At 43.0% G+C, this 13,614-nt stretch overlaps 1 protein-coding gene across 8 annotated transcripts in view; it reads right to left on the reverse strand.

The window, feature by feature from the left end:
- FRMPD4 (FERM and PDZ domain containing 4) overlaps window positions 1-13,614 on the reverse strand; it is a 539,580-nt gene that overhangs the window by 349,510 nt on the left and 176,456 nt on the right. For 5 of the 8 annotated variants that reach the window (XM_067023529.1, XM_067023533.1, XM_067023528.1 and 2 more), the window contains exon 2: window positions 10,810-10,848. The exons of the other annotated variants lie outside the window; for them this stretch is intronic. In XM_067023529.1, the coding sequence (XP_066879630.1) occupies window positions 10,810-10,848 (39 nt within the window). The remainder of the gene's footprint in view (window positions 1-10,809; window positions 10,849-13,614) is intronic. 8 annotated transcript variants of the gene reach the window in all.

Consider the following 13,614-nt stretch of genomic DNA (forward strand, 5'->3'; position numbering starts at 1 on the left):
GAAAATGTTATAAGACCATAAAACATCAGCTTGTGCTTGATAAAAGTATATTATGAAAAAAAAGTCCATATCCATTATCTTAATTAGAAAATTTATTAGTAATAGCAATTGCTTTCTAAATGTATTGAGTAAGGAGAAGGCAATTGATTTGCATGCATCAACATATTTTTTTATGAACACAAACTCAGGTCGGTAAAAAGAGAAGTAAAATAATCTGGGAACTTACTATTTGAGAACATAAAGCACTCAATTTATTACTGACAAGCCAAAATAACAAGAAAATTAGGAAAATTTCACTGTGACATGTTTATTTTCAAACTGCTTTTAGTTAAGTGGCAGTTTCTATTTCATAATGCATTAAAATGGCAATTTCTCTTCATAATGCACTAAAATTATGCTAAAATTTTAACTGTTTTCCTTGAGAACAATTAATAAACACAAGCAAAATGTGTCATTTTGTCAAGCTCAGGAAATGCCTTTTTCATGTGGTGAGGCCCACCTATTAGGGCAGAAGCTTTGGTTTGAACAAAGAATTAGGTGAAGAACAAATTATCACATGCTAATTTACTGGTCCTGGGCAGCCTTCAACGACTTGATTAATTTTACACATAATTTGACAATTAATAAAGGGCGTATTTTGAAGTACGTTTTGGGAAAGAATATGTTATGACTAAATTCAGTTGCTTGGGGAAAGGATACACAGTTTGAACTACACATTAACAGGCAGCAAAGATAAAGTTAGTGAACGTGAGGCTCCCAGCCAGCCTCAAAAGTGAAAGATAGATCTTTGTTGTCTCTTCCTGTCTACTTTGGAGAAATGAAGGTAGGATTTTGCCTGGGAGAACTTGGAGAGGAAAGCAGCACAGGGCTTTACTCCAAAGGCAAGACATGCAGATTCTTCCTTCTCTTTGCTGGCTCAGCCCACCTGTGGGCATTTGCATGCCCATCAGTTATTTCCATCTCTCAAAACATGAGATGATGGAATCTACACCAGGATTCCAACCAATGCATCCCTCCTCTTCCTTAAGCAACTCATCTCCCCCAGAGGCTCAGCCTTGCTCTTAAAGGATCTGAACTCAGATGTATACAGATGGGGTTTACGTAAGCCCAACCCAACAGTGTGGGACTACAGTTGCCCTTGTTGCTAGAAAGGCCTTAAATTGGCTTCCATTTAGTTGCAGAGGCCCAGTTCCCAAACCTTAGACTCTGAAAGCAGAGTCAGGTGGGATCTCTCCCTGAGTATATTACTCTCCAAAAGTAACCCCTCTGGGCTTCCCTGGTGGCGCAGTGGTTGAGAGTCCGCCTGCCGATGCAGGGGACGCGGGTTCGTGCCCCGGTCCGGGAAGATCCCACATGCCGCGGAGAGGCTGGGCCCGTGGGCCATGGCCGCTGGGCCTGCGCGTCCGGAGCCTGTGCTCCGCAACGGGAGAGGCCACAACAGTGAGAGGCCCGCGTACCGCAAAAAAAAAAAAAAAAAAAAAAAAAAAAAAAAAAAAAAAAAAAAAAGTAACCCCTCTGAAGAGGCAATTAAGACTCCAACGTCTCCTGGGCATATACCTGGACAAAACTATAATTCGAAAAGATACCTGTACCCTTATGTTCAAAGAAGCATTATTTACAATAGCCAAGACATGGAAACAACCTAAATGTTCATCAATGCACGAATGGATAAAGAAGATGTGGTACATATACACAATGGAACGTTACTCAGCCCTAAAAAAAGAATGAAATAATGCCATTTGTAGCAACATGGATGGACCTAAAGATTATCATACTAAGCAAAGTCAGAAAGAGAAAGACAAATACCCTATGATATCACTTCCATGTGGAATCTAAAATATGACACAAATGAACATATCTATGAAACAAAAACAGACTCACAGACATAGAGAACAGACTTGTGATTGCCAAGGAAGGGGTGGAGGGAAGGATTGGGAGTTTGGGATTAGCAGATGCAAACTATTATATATAGGATGGATAAACAACAAGGTCCTACCGTAGAGCACAGGGAACTGTATTCAGTATCGTGTGATAAGCCAGAATGGAAAAGAATATGAAGAATATACACATGTATAACTGAGTCACTTTGCTGTACAGCAGAAATTAACACAACACTGTAAATCAACTATACTTCAATAAATTTTTTTTTAAAAAAGACTCCAGCATAAAGAGGAAGCAGTGAGCGAGCCACATGTTGGGTCTGGTTGAGAGGAGGTCAAAGAAGTGACATGAGTAAAGAGCAGCCTCCTCCTCCAGAGGCTGGCTCCACAGTGTCACAGCCTGGCTGCCCCATGCTTTCTAAGGGGGCTTGGGTCTGGTTCTTTCTACCACAGCCATCATCTTGGTAACCATCCTACTATACATGAGCCACTAAAGGCTGAGTCTTTACTCCTGTTGGTTTGCCAACCTGGACACAGTACTACGTACAGCCCCAAGCCGTGCCAGCTCCAGGCTCCCTCTATCCCCTGGGCACCCTCCCCAACCGGTTACATTTGGTTCTCAGTGCCGGAGTCCGCTGGCTTGACCACACGCTTCTGATAGAGTTGGTCCAGGGGACAATGGTATTTGCTTCCAGAGCCAAGGCTACTTCTACCTCCTCTGAATCAGCCCACTCAGAATGGGGGCACCCAATTCTGCTTAGTATTCTAACCCCCAGGCTGCCCTAAACTTGCTGCCATGGACTAGGGCTCTGGTAATAAAATACTGACTGTGACCCACAGTTAAAAATAAATATTGCCTAGGAACCCACTGCAGACATGCATATATAAAGCATTTATACCATATTTCATCAAATCCTAGATGCTACTGATTCTGAGACCCACCTTGATTTGAGATATCAAAACACACAAAGATGTGCAACTTAATATTAACAAACTATGAAAACTAAAGTTTCGTGAAGCAATATCCACACCACTACGTACAAGGCACTCTGATATTATTCTGTCCTGATTCTGCTGTGATGAACTATACTGATTGATTTACCTGCTGCATGGTCTAAAGTTGTAATTGGAAAATACAGAAGGTCCCTTACAGGCTTATACACAGGCGCAGGCTACCCATCACACCTCTGTTGAACTCCCAACTCACATCACCGCCTACCGAGCCCTGAAGGACCTGGGTCCTGTACCTCCCAAACTTGCCCCACCACCTTTGTGCCTGCCCACAAGGCCCCTGCCAGGCTGTTCTCAAAGTCCCCTGAACACACCGAGCACCTTCACCCACCTCATGTTGTCCTTCCTCTCTTGAACTGCCCTTCCTGAGTTACTCCTATTGTTTGCTCGCTTCGTGTATCAGCTCTGAGGTGCTCCCAGTCCCCTGACACCCTTTGGTCACTTTATATCGCACCACCTCATTTCAAAGTTGGGAGATAATTCACGGGTTTCTGCATGTCTTCTGGGTCAAGGGCACTAAGAGCTTTGTCCACAGATGATGGGATAGCAACCACCCTTGGAAGCTAGAGATTGCACAGCCCTGAGTCACAGCCTTGTTTCCTGACCAGGAGAGTAGAGCACTCCCTCGTCCTCATCTGCCCTGCACTCCAAGACAGTAAAGGATCAGAAAGTCTCCCTCCCTCCCTAGAGGAGACCTGCTTACACTCACGTCAGGCTAGCAGCATGAAGAGAATCTCTCTTGGAAGGGATATAGATGGGCAGGTGTGCTAGCAGCTCTAAGGTGGGATTCTCCTAAGATTGGTGTTTCCAAGCTGTGACGCAATTCCACTGTGTTCCCAGCATCTACTCAGGGACCCACTCAGCACATCACCTGCTACAACTTAGAGGCAAGGGAACCAAGGTGAACTGCCTGATCAATATGGGCTCACTGTTTGCATACAGATGAATTTATGCAAGTGTAGGGACTTCCCTGGTGGCGCAGTAGTAAAGAATCTGCCTGCCAATGCAGGGGACATGGGTTCGAGCCCTGGTCCGGGAAGATCCCACGTGCCGCGGAGCAACTAAGCCCGTGTGCCACAACTACTGAGCCTGCGCTCTAGACCCCATGAGCCACAACTACTGAGCCCACGTGCCACAACTACTGAAGCCCGGGTGCCTAGAGCCCGTGCTCCGCAACAAGAGAAGCCACTGCCATGAGAAGCCCGCGCACCACAACGAAGAGTAGCCCCTGCTTGCTGCAACTAGAGAAAGCCCGCACACAGCAACAAAAACCCAAAGTAGCCAAAAGTAAAAATAAATACATTTATGCAAGTGTAGAAGGCCAGACTAGCAGCTCCACAGCTGCTTAGGGGCTGCTTGGTGCTTGTTTACAGCATTAACCACATCTGGACTTATCCCATCCTCTGCTTATCACCAGACTCCCCCGACTAGATTGTAAGCCTCATGAGGACAGAGATCAGGTAATAATAGTCATAATTAATATAAATGTATACTTCTATCCACTAAGTTTATGATTTATAACCTGTACAAGTCACTCCTTTGTCCAGATATGCCCTACTATGGAAACTCTTAGCCGTCTTACAAGTGGTCAAAAGGTCTCATTTTATAAAAATGTGTTCTCTAGAACATATGCTGCTTGACACATTTATTATCTCAAAGTCTTGCTTGAGGTAACAAATGCTTACAGTTAAGAGATGCTTATGGAGAGATGGAAGAATCTCTTATTCTGCTTATGGAAGAATCAACATTGTGAAAATTACTACACTACCCAAAGCAGTCTACAGATTCAATGCAATCCCTATAAAACTACCACTGGCATTTTTCACAGAACTAGGACAAAAAATTTCACAATCTGTATGGAAACACAAAAGACCCCAAAGAGCCAAAGCAATCTTGAGAAAGAAAAACGGAGCTGGAGGAATCAGGCTCCCAACTTCAGACTATACTACAAAGCTAGAGTAATCAAGACAGTATGGTACTGGCACAGAAACAGAAATACAAATCAATGGAACACGATAGAAAGCCCAGAGAGAAACCCACACACATATGGTCACCTTATCTTTGATAAAGGAGGCAAGAATATACAATGGAGCAAAGACACCCTCTTCAATAAGTGGTGCTGGGAAAACTGGACAGCGACATGTAAAAGAATGAAATTAGAACACTCCCAAACACCATACACAAAAATAAACTCAAAATGGATTAAATATCTAAATGTAAGGCTAGACACTATGAAATTCTTAGAGGAAAAGCACAGGCAGAACAGTCTAAGACATAAATCACAGCAAGATTCTTTTTGACCCACCTCCTAGAGAAATGCAAATAAAAATAAACAAATGGGACCTAATGCAACTTCAAAGCTTTTGCACAGCAAAGGAAACCATAAACAAGACGAAAAGACAACACTCAGAATGGGAGAAAATACTTGCAAATGAAGCAACTGACAAAGGATTAATCTCCAAAATATACAGGCAGCTCATGCAGCACAATATCAAAAAAACCAAAACAACCCAATCCAAAAATGGGCAGAAGACCTAAACAGACATTTCTCCAAAGAAGATATACAGATTGTCAACAAACACATGAAAGAATGCTCAACATCATTAATCATTAGAGAAATGCAAACCAAAACTACAATGAGATATCACCTCACACCAGTCATAATGGCCATCAACAAAAAATCTACAAACAATAAATGCTGGAGAGGGTGTGGAGAAAAGGGAACCCTCTTGCACTGTTGGTGGGAACGTAAATTGATACAGCCACTATGGAGAACAGTATGGAGGTTCTTTAAAAAACTAAAAATAGAACTACCATATGACTCAGCAATCCCACTAGGGGCATATACCCTGAGAGAACCATAATTCAAAAAAGAGTCATGTACCACAATGTTCATTGCAGCTCTGTTTACAATAGCCAGGACATGGAAGCAACCGAAGTGTCCATCGACAGATGAAGGGATAAAGAAGATGTGGCACATATATACCATGGAATATTACTCAGCCATAAAAAGAAACGAAATTGAGTTATTTGTAGTGAGGTGGATGGACCTAGAGTCTGTCGTACGGAGTGAAGTAAGTCAGAAAGAGAAAAACAAATACCGTATGCTAACACACATATATGGAATCTAAGAAAAGAAAAAAGGTTCTGAAGAACCTAGGGGCAGGACAGGAATAAAGACGCAGACGTAGAGAATGGACTTGAGGACACGGGGAGGGGGAAGGGGAAGCTGGGACGAAGTGAGAGAGTGGCATGGACATATATACGCTACCCAATGTAAAACAGACAGCTAGTGGGAAGCAGCCGCATAGCACAGCGAGATCAGCTCAGTGCTTTGCGTCCACCTAGAAGGGTGGGATAGGGAGGGTGGGAGGAAGACGCAAGAGGGAAGAGATATGGGGATATATGTATATGTATAACTGATTCACTTTGTTATACAGCAGAAACTAACACACCATTGTAAAGCAATTATACTCCAATAAAAATGTTTTAAAAAGGAGATGCTTATAGTTAAAGCATCAAAACAATAAACTCAATTAACTAGAGTTCTTGGTGAATAAACATGGCTTAGCCATGGTTCCGAAATATTTTTGATAATATAAAAATTTTATTCTGCTGCCTTAAAAAGTATATATAGAGAAGTGAATCTTGTTTGATAATTGAGTGTCTCGCTTCCCCTCAGGGTCACTGCCATGAATATTAAACATGATTACATTGTACAGAAAGACATTCTCTGTTGGTATTTAGTGTGGAAATTAAAATTTTTAATCAACTACTAATAAGGGGTTTTTTCCATCATTTTATTCTTTCCAGGTACCATTAAGTTGGGTACACTTCCATTTTCCTCGTCTTGCGGCTAATCAAGTTTTGTTTTGTTTTTCTTTTGCGGTACACGGGCCGCCCACTGCCGTGGCCTCCCCCACCGCGGAGCATAGGCTCCTGATGCGTAGGCCCAGTGGCCACGGCTCACGGGCCCAGCCGCTCCGCGGCACGTGGGATCCTCCCGGACCGGGGCACGAACCCGCGTCCCCCGCATCGGCAGGAAGACTCTCAACCACTGCGCCACCAGGGAATCCCAAGGTTTTTGAAGTACCTCTTTTAAAAGCCTTTTAAATGAAATAAACAGCAGAATCAAATGGTAAATCAAACCATTTAGAAAATATACTGCCGGTTATCACCTTACCCTATAAAACACTGGTGGAATTAATTCCTAACTGCTGTGTAGATTACATTACCTACCTGGGGTCCTGGTTTAATTTTAAAAAGCAAAACGTCTGTTTCTCAATGGATCTATTTGCATTTATGCCGTTCCAAGCAAAAATATAATAATAAAGTTTGAAGCTTTCCTCAAGGCAGGAACAGTGATTTGGTCCTGGGTTTTACTACAAGCACCTCCTGACGGTGTTTGCATTTTGGGAGGATGGAGATGCAGGCGGCATTATCACTGCCTTAAGGTGGGGGAAAGCAGTGATGGGAAGGTTCAGCCTGGGGAACCAGGAAACTTGAGATCCAGTTCTCAGTTGCTCCTACCTTGCTGCATGGCCTTGAAGAAGTCCCCTGTCCTCTTTTTTGCCTCATTTCCCTCATTTGGAAAATGAGAACAGTACCCGGCTGTGTGAATTAACTAATCAATCATTTTAAATGGCTAAAAGTGCTTTAAACTCGCAAGCTATTTTATAGGATGTAAACTGCTATCTTCCAAATACTCCATATGTGCAACTCTATTAAGCTAAAAAAAACACCAGTGGTTTCGCTTTATAAATTCCAGAGGCAAATGGTGATAAAGGTTCTATAAACAGTCTTTACAGCAACAGCCATGCACGGAACTGCAAAATAACATTATGTGGCAAACATTCAGAAATAGGATTATTACTGAAATAATCCTCAGTTCCCAAACCATGTAGGAAAAGAAAATCCACCATGGCAAAACTTCTAGAACTTCAGATCATCTTCCATTGACATTTGAATAGAAGATAACTACCAGGAGAGTTGCCAATAGATTTTCTTTGTTCAGTGATAAAAATAGGCACCAGTGGGCCAAGGAAAGCACTGAAAACAGAGACAATAGAAGCCCTTGGGTTTTACAGTTCACCCAAGTCTCTCCAAATGATTGGTTCTCCAATCAAGGCACTTTTGCAGCACCGATCTCATTGCTTCTTGCCATAGCCCTAAGGACATTTAAGGTTTGACTATGGGCTGCTATTCCCAAGCCTGCCCTCTTCCTACTACATGTGGGGACAGCTCGCCTCAAGCATTACTTAGCCAGACATGCAGGCAGGAAGGGTTGCTGTGAAGCTATGTGAGGGGCAGCTCCAGCTGCAGGGAAACTCCTCCCCGTCAGGAGTGTCCAGCACCAGAAGGCAGTGGTTCTCAAACTTGGTTGCACAAAAGATTCCTGGTGTCCAGGCCCCGATCCATACTAAGTACAGCAGAATCCCTAGCGGCGGGTCCAGGCATCAGTATCTGTTAAAACTCTCAACACTATCACAGTGCAGAGCCACCTCTGAGAACCAGTGCTGTAAGGCATTCCCAAAGCTATTACTGACTGAAGACAGGCCAGGAGACACCTCTTTTCCTTTGCTGTCTTATTGCCTACACCAAGGGTCCACAAACTTTGCCTGTACAAGGGCAGTTAGTAAGTACTTTTGGCGTGCAGGACCTTCTGTTGCAACCACTCAACTCCGCATGTGCCACACAAAAGCAGCCTTAGATAATATGTAAATGGACATGGGGCCAGATTGGGCACTTGAGCCCTACTCTGCTGACCCCTGACCTAGACGGTGCTCAATTATCTATGTGTCTCATGGTGCTAGTATGTTATATACATCATAAAACACACAAATGAAAATTTTCAATGGACAAAGTAAATGTACGGTTAACTGTGTGTTTGATTATTAATAGTAAAGAATGTGCTCCTGTGGAACCATTCCTGTTAATATTTTTTACAGAGAGCAATTTGTTTTAATATGCTTAATTAATTTTGAAAATCTTGGTTTCACACATTATGATACAGCAATCTGAAGGTCTGGCTCAAAGTTCACTGCTGAACTGGGATCGGCGGCTCTCAGACTGAAAGGAAAACTTCACAGGGAGATGGTGACCCAAATGTTGACTGGCTGAGTTTTCCAACCCATGAATCTCAGTTTGCAACCCACTCACACCAACCAGGGAATCATTTTTGTTGAACCTGTGACAGTAAATGGCCACCTTCCATGGCAACGATCAGTTGTCCTGGAAACTAATGTGAATGTGTCAATTTTCACATTTTTAATACATGGGTTCAGAGCGCACTACAACCTTAACTCTGGAAGCTTTTTAAGCAGGTTAGAAAACTCTGTTTCCAAGAATTTTAAGCACTCAGCTATGAGTGATGATAGGTAACACTCATCTTTTTCAGCAACAATATATTCGCTTAAGAATATATAACAATGGAAACACTGACAAACGTCCATTTACAAAACGGTCCTGAATTTTAAAACATGTTTCTCTTGAAAAGCAGTTAACTGCTTGTTCAGTGTTTAAATTTTTATTTTGAAATAACAAAGCATGTTTATGTCTCAAAAAGATCTGTTAGATAGCATACTATTAACACCCTCTTGTCATAACGGAAAACAATTTTTGTAACATATAAAGAATATTTTTAATTTTGACAACACCTTTAAGAAGTGTTTTGCCATGAGATAAGTGTTTTGCCTCTGCATACATCAAGATGTTCACATCTAGGTCCCATCTCATTACCAAGGACGGTAAAGAGTCTACTATTTGAAGGTACGTTTTAAATAAGCTAGGCACAGTACTGACGTCCTACAGGATGTCGCCGACAACGTGTTGCAAAACACTGAGAGCCAAAAAAAAAGAGAAAGAAAAAGAAGGAGCAAGAGTACAGGTGGCAATCCCTCCATGTTATAAAACTTTCACACTTCCCTCCAGATACATGATCGCACGTGAAACGTGGTCACATGCTATACATCAAAATGAGCATTCCGACATCAATCTGTATATTGTATGGTACAAAAGTTTCATATTTTTTTTAAGATAAAAAGCAAATATCAAGCTCCACACCTGGGTCAGTATGGTGCACCCGCCAGTGCTTTGGACACCAGTGCCCCAGAAGGCAGTGTCAAAGGGCCTGGGAAGGATGGTCAGCACATGGAAAGCGCACCGGCACCCTCTGTTCTACACCGCTGGCCAGCAGTGCACATCAACCAGAAAGCTTCTCAGCCTCTAGGACTCTAAGGCACCCACTACATCAGTCAGTGAGGACAGTGAAAGGATAGCCAGCTCTCATTTGGCCTCTGCTCTAACAAGGCAGTTTATGCTTTGGGGAAACTTACTTTAACACTTGGTAATTTACCAGAGTCATCGCATTCTCACCCCAAATAACTCAGACTTTTCCAGAAAAACAGTCAAAAGAGACCCCGAAAATTATAATTTTTAAGTCATCTGTCATTCACCTAAACATTCTTGACAATTTCCCCTATGTTCTTGCTAGAACAAAATAGCATGAAGGAAATATGTTTCATATTAGCGACAAGACAATAAGTCTTTGCCATTTACTTTCAATACAATTTATGCAGTCATCAAAGACCTTAAAATCCAAATGGCTTCTATATTCAGATCTTAAAATGGCAATACGAAGTTCATTAAATCAGAACTAAACACTCTTCATTGAATATAAATTTCAGCGATTTTAGTAACACTGAAAAATGCTAAACCATGCATGCCATTTTCAATGATGATCTCCGTAACTATAAATGATTTTTACTTCAAAATCAGACAGTGTGATCACTGCATTCTAGCACTTATATTCCTGACTTTAAACCGACCTTTGTAATGTAAAAAAGAATGCCATAGAACCCTGGAGGATTTTTATGGTACTCGTAATGTTGAAAGCAAGCACACCACACAGTGGATTTACCTGGATACCCTTGTGAAGGGATGCATTTCAGAAGAGGATCTAAAATAATGAGAAGAAAAGGAAAATGTGAAAAACATCAACAAAACTCATTATGTTTGATAAAAAATAAATAATATAATCAACTTTTCAATTGAGTTTAATAAAACTTATTATGGTTATATCAACTTGAAACACAAAATGGTTTAGAATATTTTTAATTTTATCTTTCTCTCCAGAATTTAGATCATCCAATTAACCACCTAAGATGTCGCTCTTTAAGAAATCTGGAGATGTACACAAATTATAACTATACGCCCATTTTAGGTGGGGCACAGACATGTAATGTTTAGGCTGTATTGCTGTCACTCAGGTTTACCAAGCCTAGCCTTGATATTTGGTTATTATGGGAGTGGGACTTGAGAGGGTTTGTTTCTTCCTTCCTAGAAAACTTTCCCTCACTACTGTATCAGTTAAGAAAGTGTTTATATAGGAGTCAAACCCCATATATTTCAATGTATATAAAAGCACCACCACCTACCAACTGTGTTACCTTGGGTGAGGTAATTAAATTCTCTGTGCCAAGTTTTCTCCCTTGTAAACAGGAATGATAATGGTACCCGCCTCTTTGAATCATTAAAAGAATTACATTTAAAAAATTCACCCAGTTTACTAAACCTGATTTGTCATTTAAGGTCTGTGTTTACCTTCAAAACCACCCTTGTCCCCTGTCAGCCCCTTTGGCTAAGGAGAGCAGCATTGCGCACTCAGCACAATTGATATTCTGGGCCAGACGGTTCTTTGCAGTGGGAGCTGTCCTGCGCAATACACGATGTTTAGGAGCATCCCTGGTCTCCATCCACTGCATGCCCATTGTTCCTCCCCCCTCCCCGCGCCCGTTTTGTGACAACCAAAAATCTCCCCAGACATTGCCAAATACTCCCTGAGGGGCAAAAGTACCACCCCGTTGAGAACCACTCACAGGCACAAACATTCTTTGGCCAAACCCTGTGTAACTATCAAGCCCACATGACAGCATTTGGTCTGCTGGTGCCGACTTCTCATTCTCAACTGTCCACTGTGAACTCCGCCTTAGGCCTTGCTCGGGCCTCTAATGCGGCTTACCTTACTTTACCCTGGAGAATCTGCGTATTTTTAATCCATGCCCTGCCCTTCTTATTCGCGGGACACCTAGAAATCCCCTAATGATCGCCAGCTGGATTTCACAGGTTGCTCACTGCCTCTTGGTCTTTCCTATGTCCCCTCCCACAAATCCACCAAGCTCAAGATATGTGACGATAATGGTGGGATGCAGAACGCACTACCCCAAATAGGGCACGCTACTCAAAATAGGGCACCTTGGCATATTGGATATTTTAAGCTGAAGGAATTTGAGAAACAGCAGGTGCAAGAAGGACCCTATGACCCCTCTCCCTCCTCCCCTAAGGCAGGTCGTAAGACCTTCAAGGGAGAGATGCCCTCCCCATACCCGAGAAAAGAAACATCCTAATGTCCTAAGACCAAGGGTCACTGAGAGGAATATGAACGCAGAGGCCTTGCTAAGTTTCCTCTAGTTGACTACCCACAGTTCACACTCTTTTGTCCTACCATATTTTTCCACGACTTTCCACTCCTCAGCAAACCTAGTACAGTAGACCCCCTTATCCACAAGGGATATGATTCAAGAACCCAGTAGATGCCTGAAACCTTGTAGAACACAGAATCTTATACGTACTATGGTTTTCCCTATACATACATACTGATAATAAAGTTTAATGTATAAATTAGGCACAGAAACTAACAGTAACTAATAGTAAAATAGAAAATAACAGTATACTGTAATAAAAGTAATTTGAATGTGCTTTCTCTCTCTGTCTCTCAAAATATCACTGCACATGGGCGTCCCTGGTGGCGGGCGCAGTGGTTGAGAGTCCGCCTGCCGATGCAGGGGACGCGGGTTGGTGCCCCGGTCCGGGAAGATCCCACGTGACGCGTAGCGGCTGGGCCCGTGAGCCATGGCCGCTGAGCCTGCCTTCGTAACGAAGTGCTTACGCACTGCGGCCGTTAACTTTTGTAGTTTGAGGTGCGACAGCAAAACCAGCACAGATTTCTTTTTCCTTCTTCACAATGTCACGGGGAGAAGATGTGTTCTTACCAGAGGTCTGAGATATCTGAGCATCTGCTTTTTTTCTTTCCTTATTGAGTCGAGAAATTTCACCTTTTCACTTACAGGAAGCACTTTAGGGCTTCTCTCTGGCATTTCCGAATCACCATGATCACCCCTCTGGCACTTTGGGGCCAGGATTAAGTAAAATCAGGGCCTCTTGAACACAGCGCTGCGACACTGTGACAGCTGATAACCTCTGCCACCAAGTGACTACCGGGCGGGAGTCACTGGACAAAAGGCCGATTCACACCCCTGGGGAGAACAGAGCTGATATCGCGAGATTTCATCACGTGAGCTTTCATCACGCGAGATTTCATCACACTACTCAGAATGGCACGCATTCTAAAACTTATGAATTGTTTATTTGTGGAATTTCCCACTTAATATTTTCCGGCCTCAGCAGACCACAGGTAGGTAAAACCACGGAAAGCAAAACCGATGATAAAGGGGAACAACTATTAAAATGCATATGTTGGGCTTCCCTGGTGGCCCAGTGGTTGAGAATCCACCTGCCGATGCAGGGGACACGGGTTCGTGCCTGGGTCCGGGAGGATGCCACGTGCCGCGGAGCGGCTGGGCCCGTGAGCCATGGCCTCTGAGCCTGTGCGTTCGGAACGTGTGCTCCGCAACGGGAGAGGCCACAACAGTGAGAGGCCCGTGTA

This window comes from Kogia breviceps, chromosome X (assembly GCF_026419965.1).
Source record: "Kogia breviceps isolate mKogBre1 chromosome X, mKogBre1 haplotype 1, whole genome shotgun sequence".
In the NCBI taxonomy this organism is placed as follows: domain Eukaryota; kingdom Metazoa; phylum Chordata; class Mammalia; order Artiodactyla; family Physeteridae; genus Kogia; species Kogia breviceps.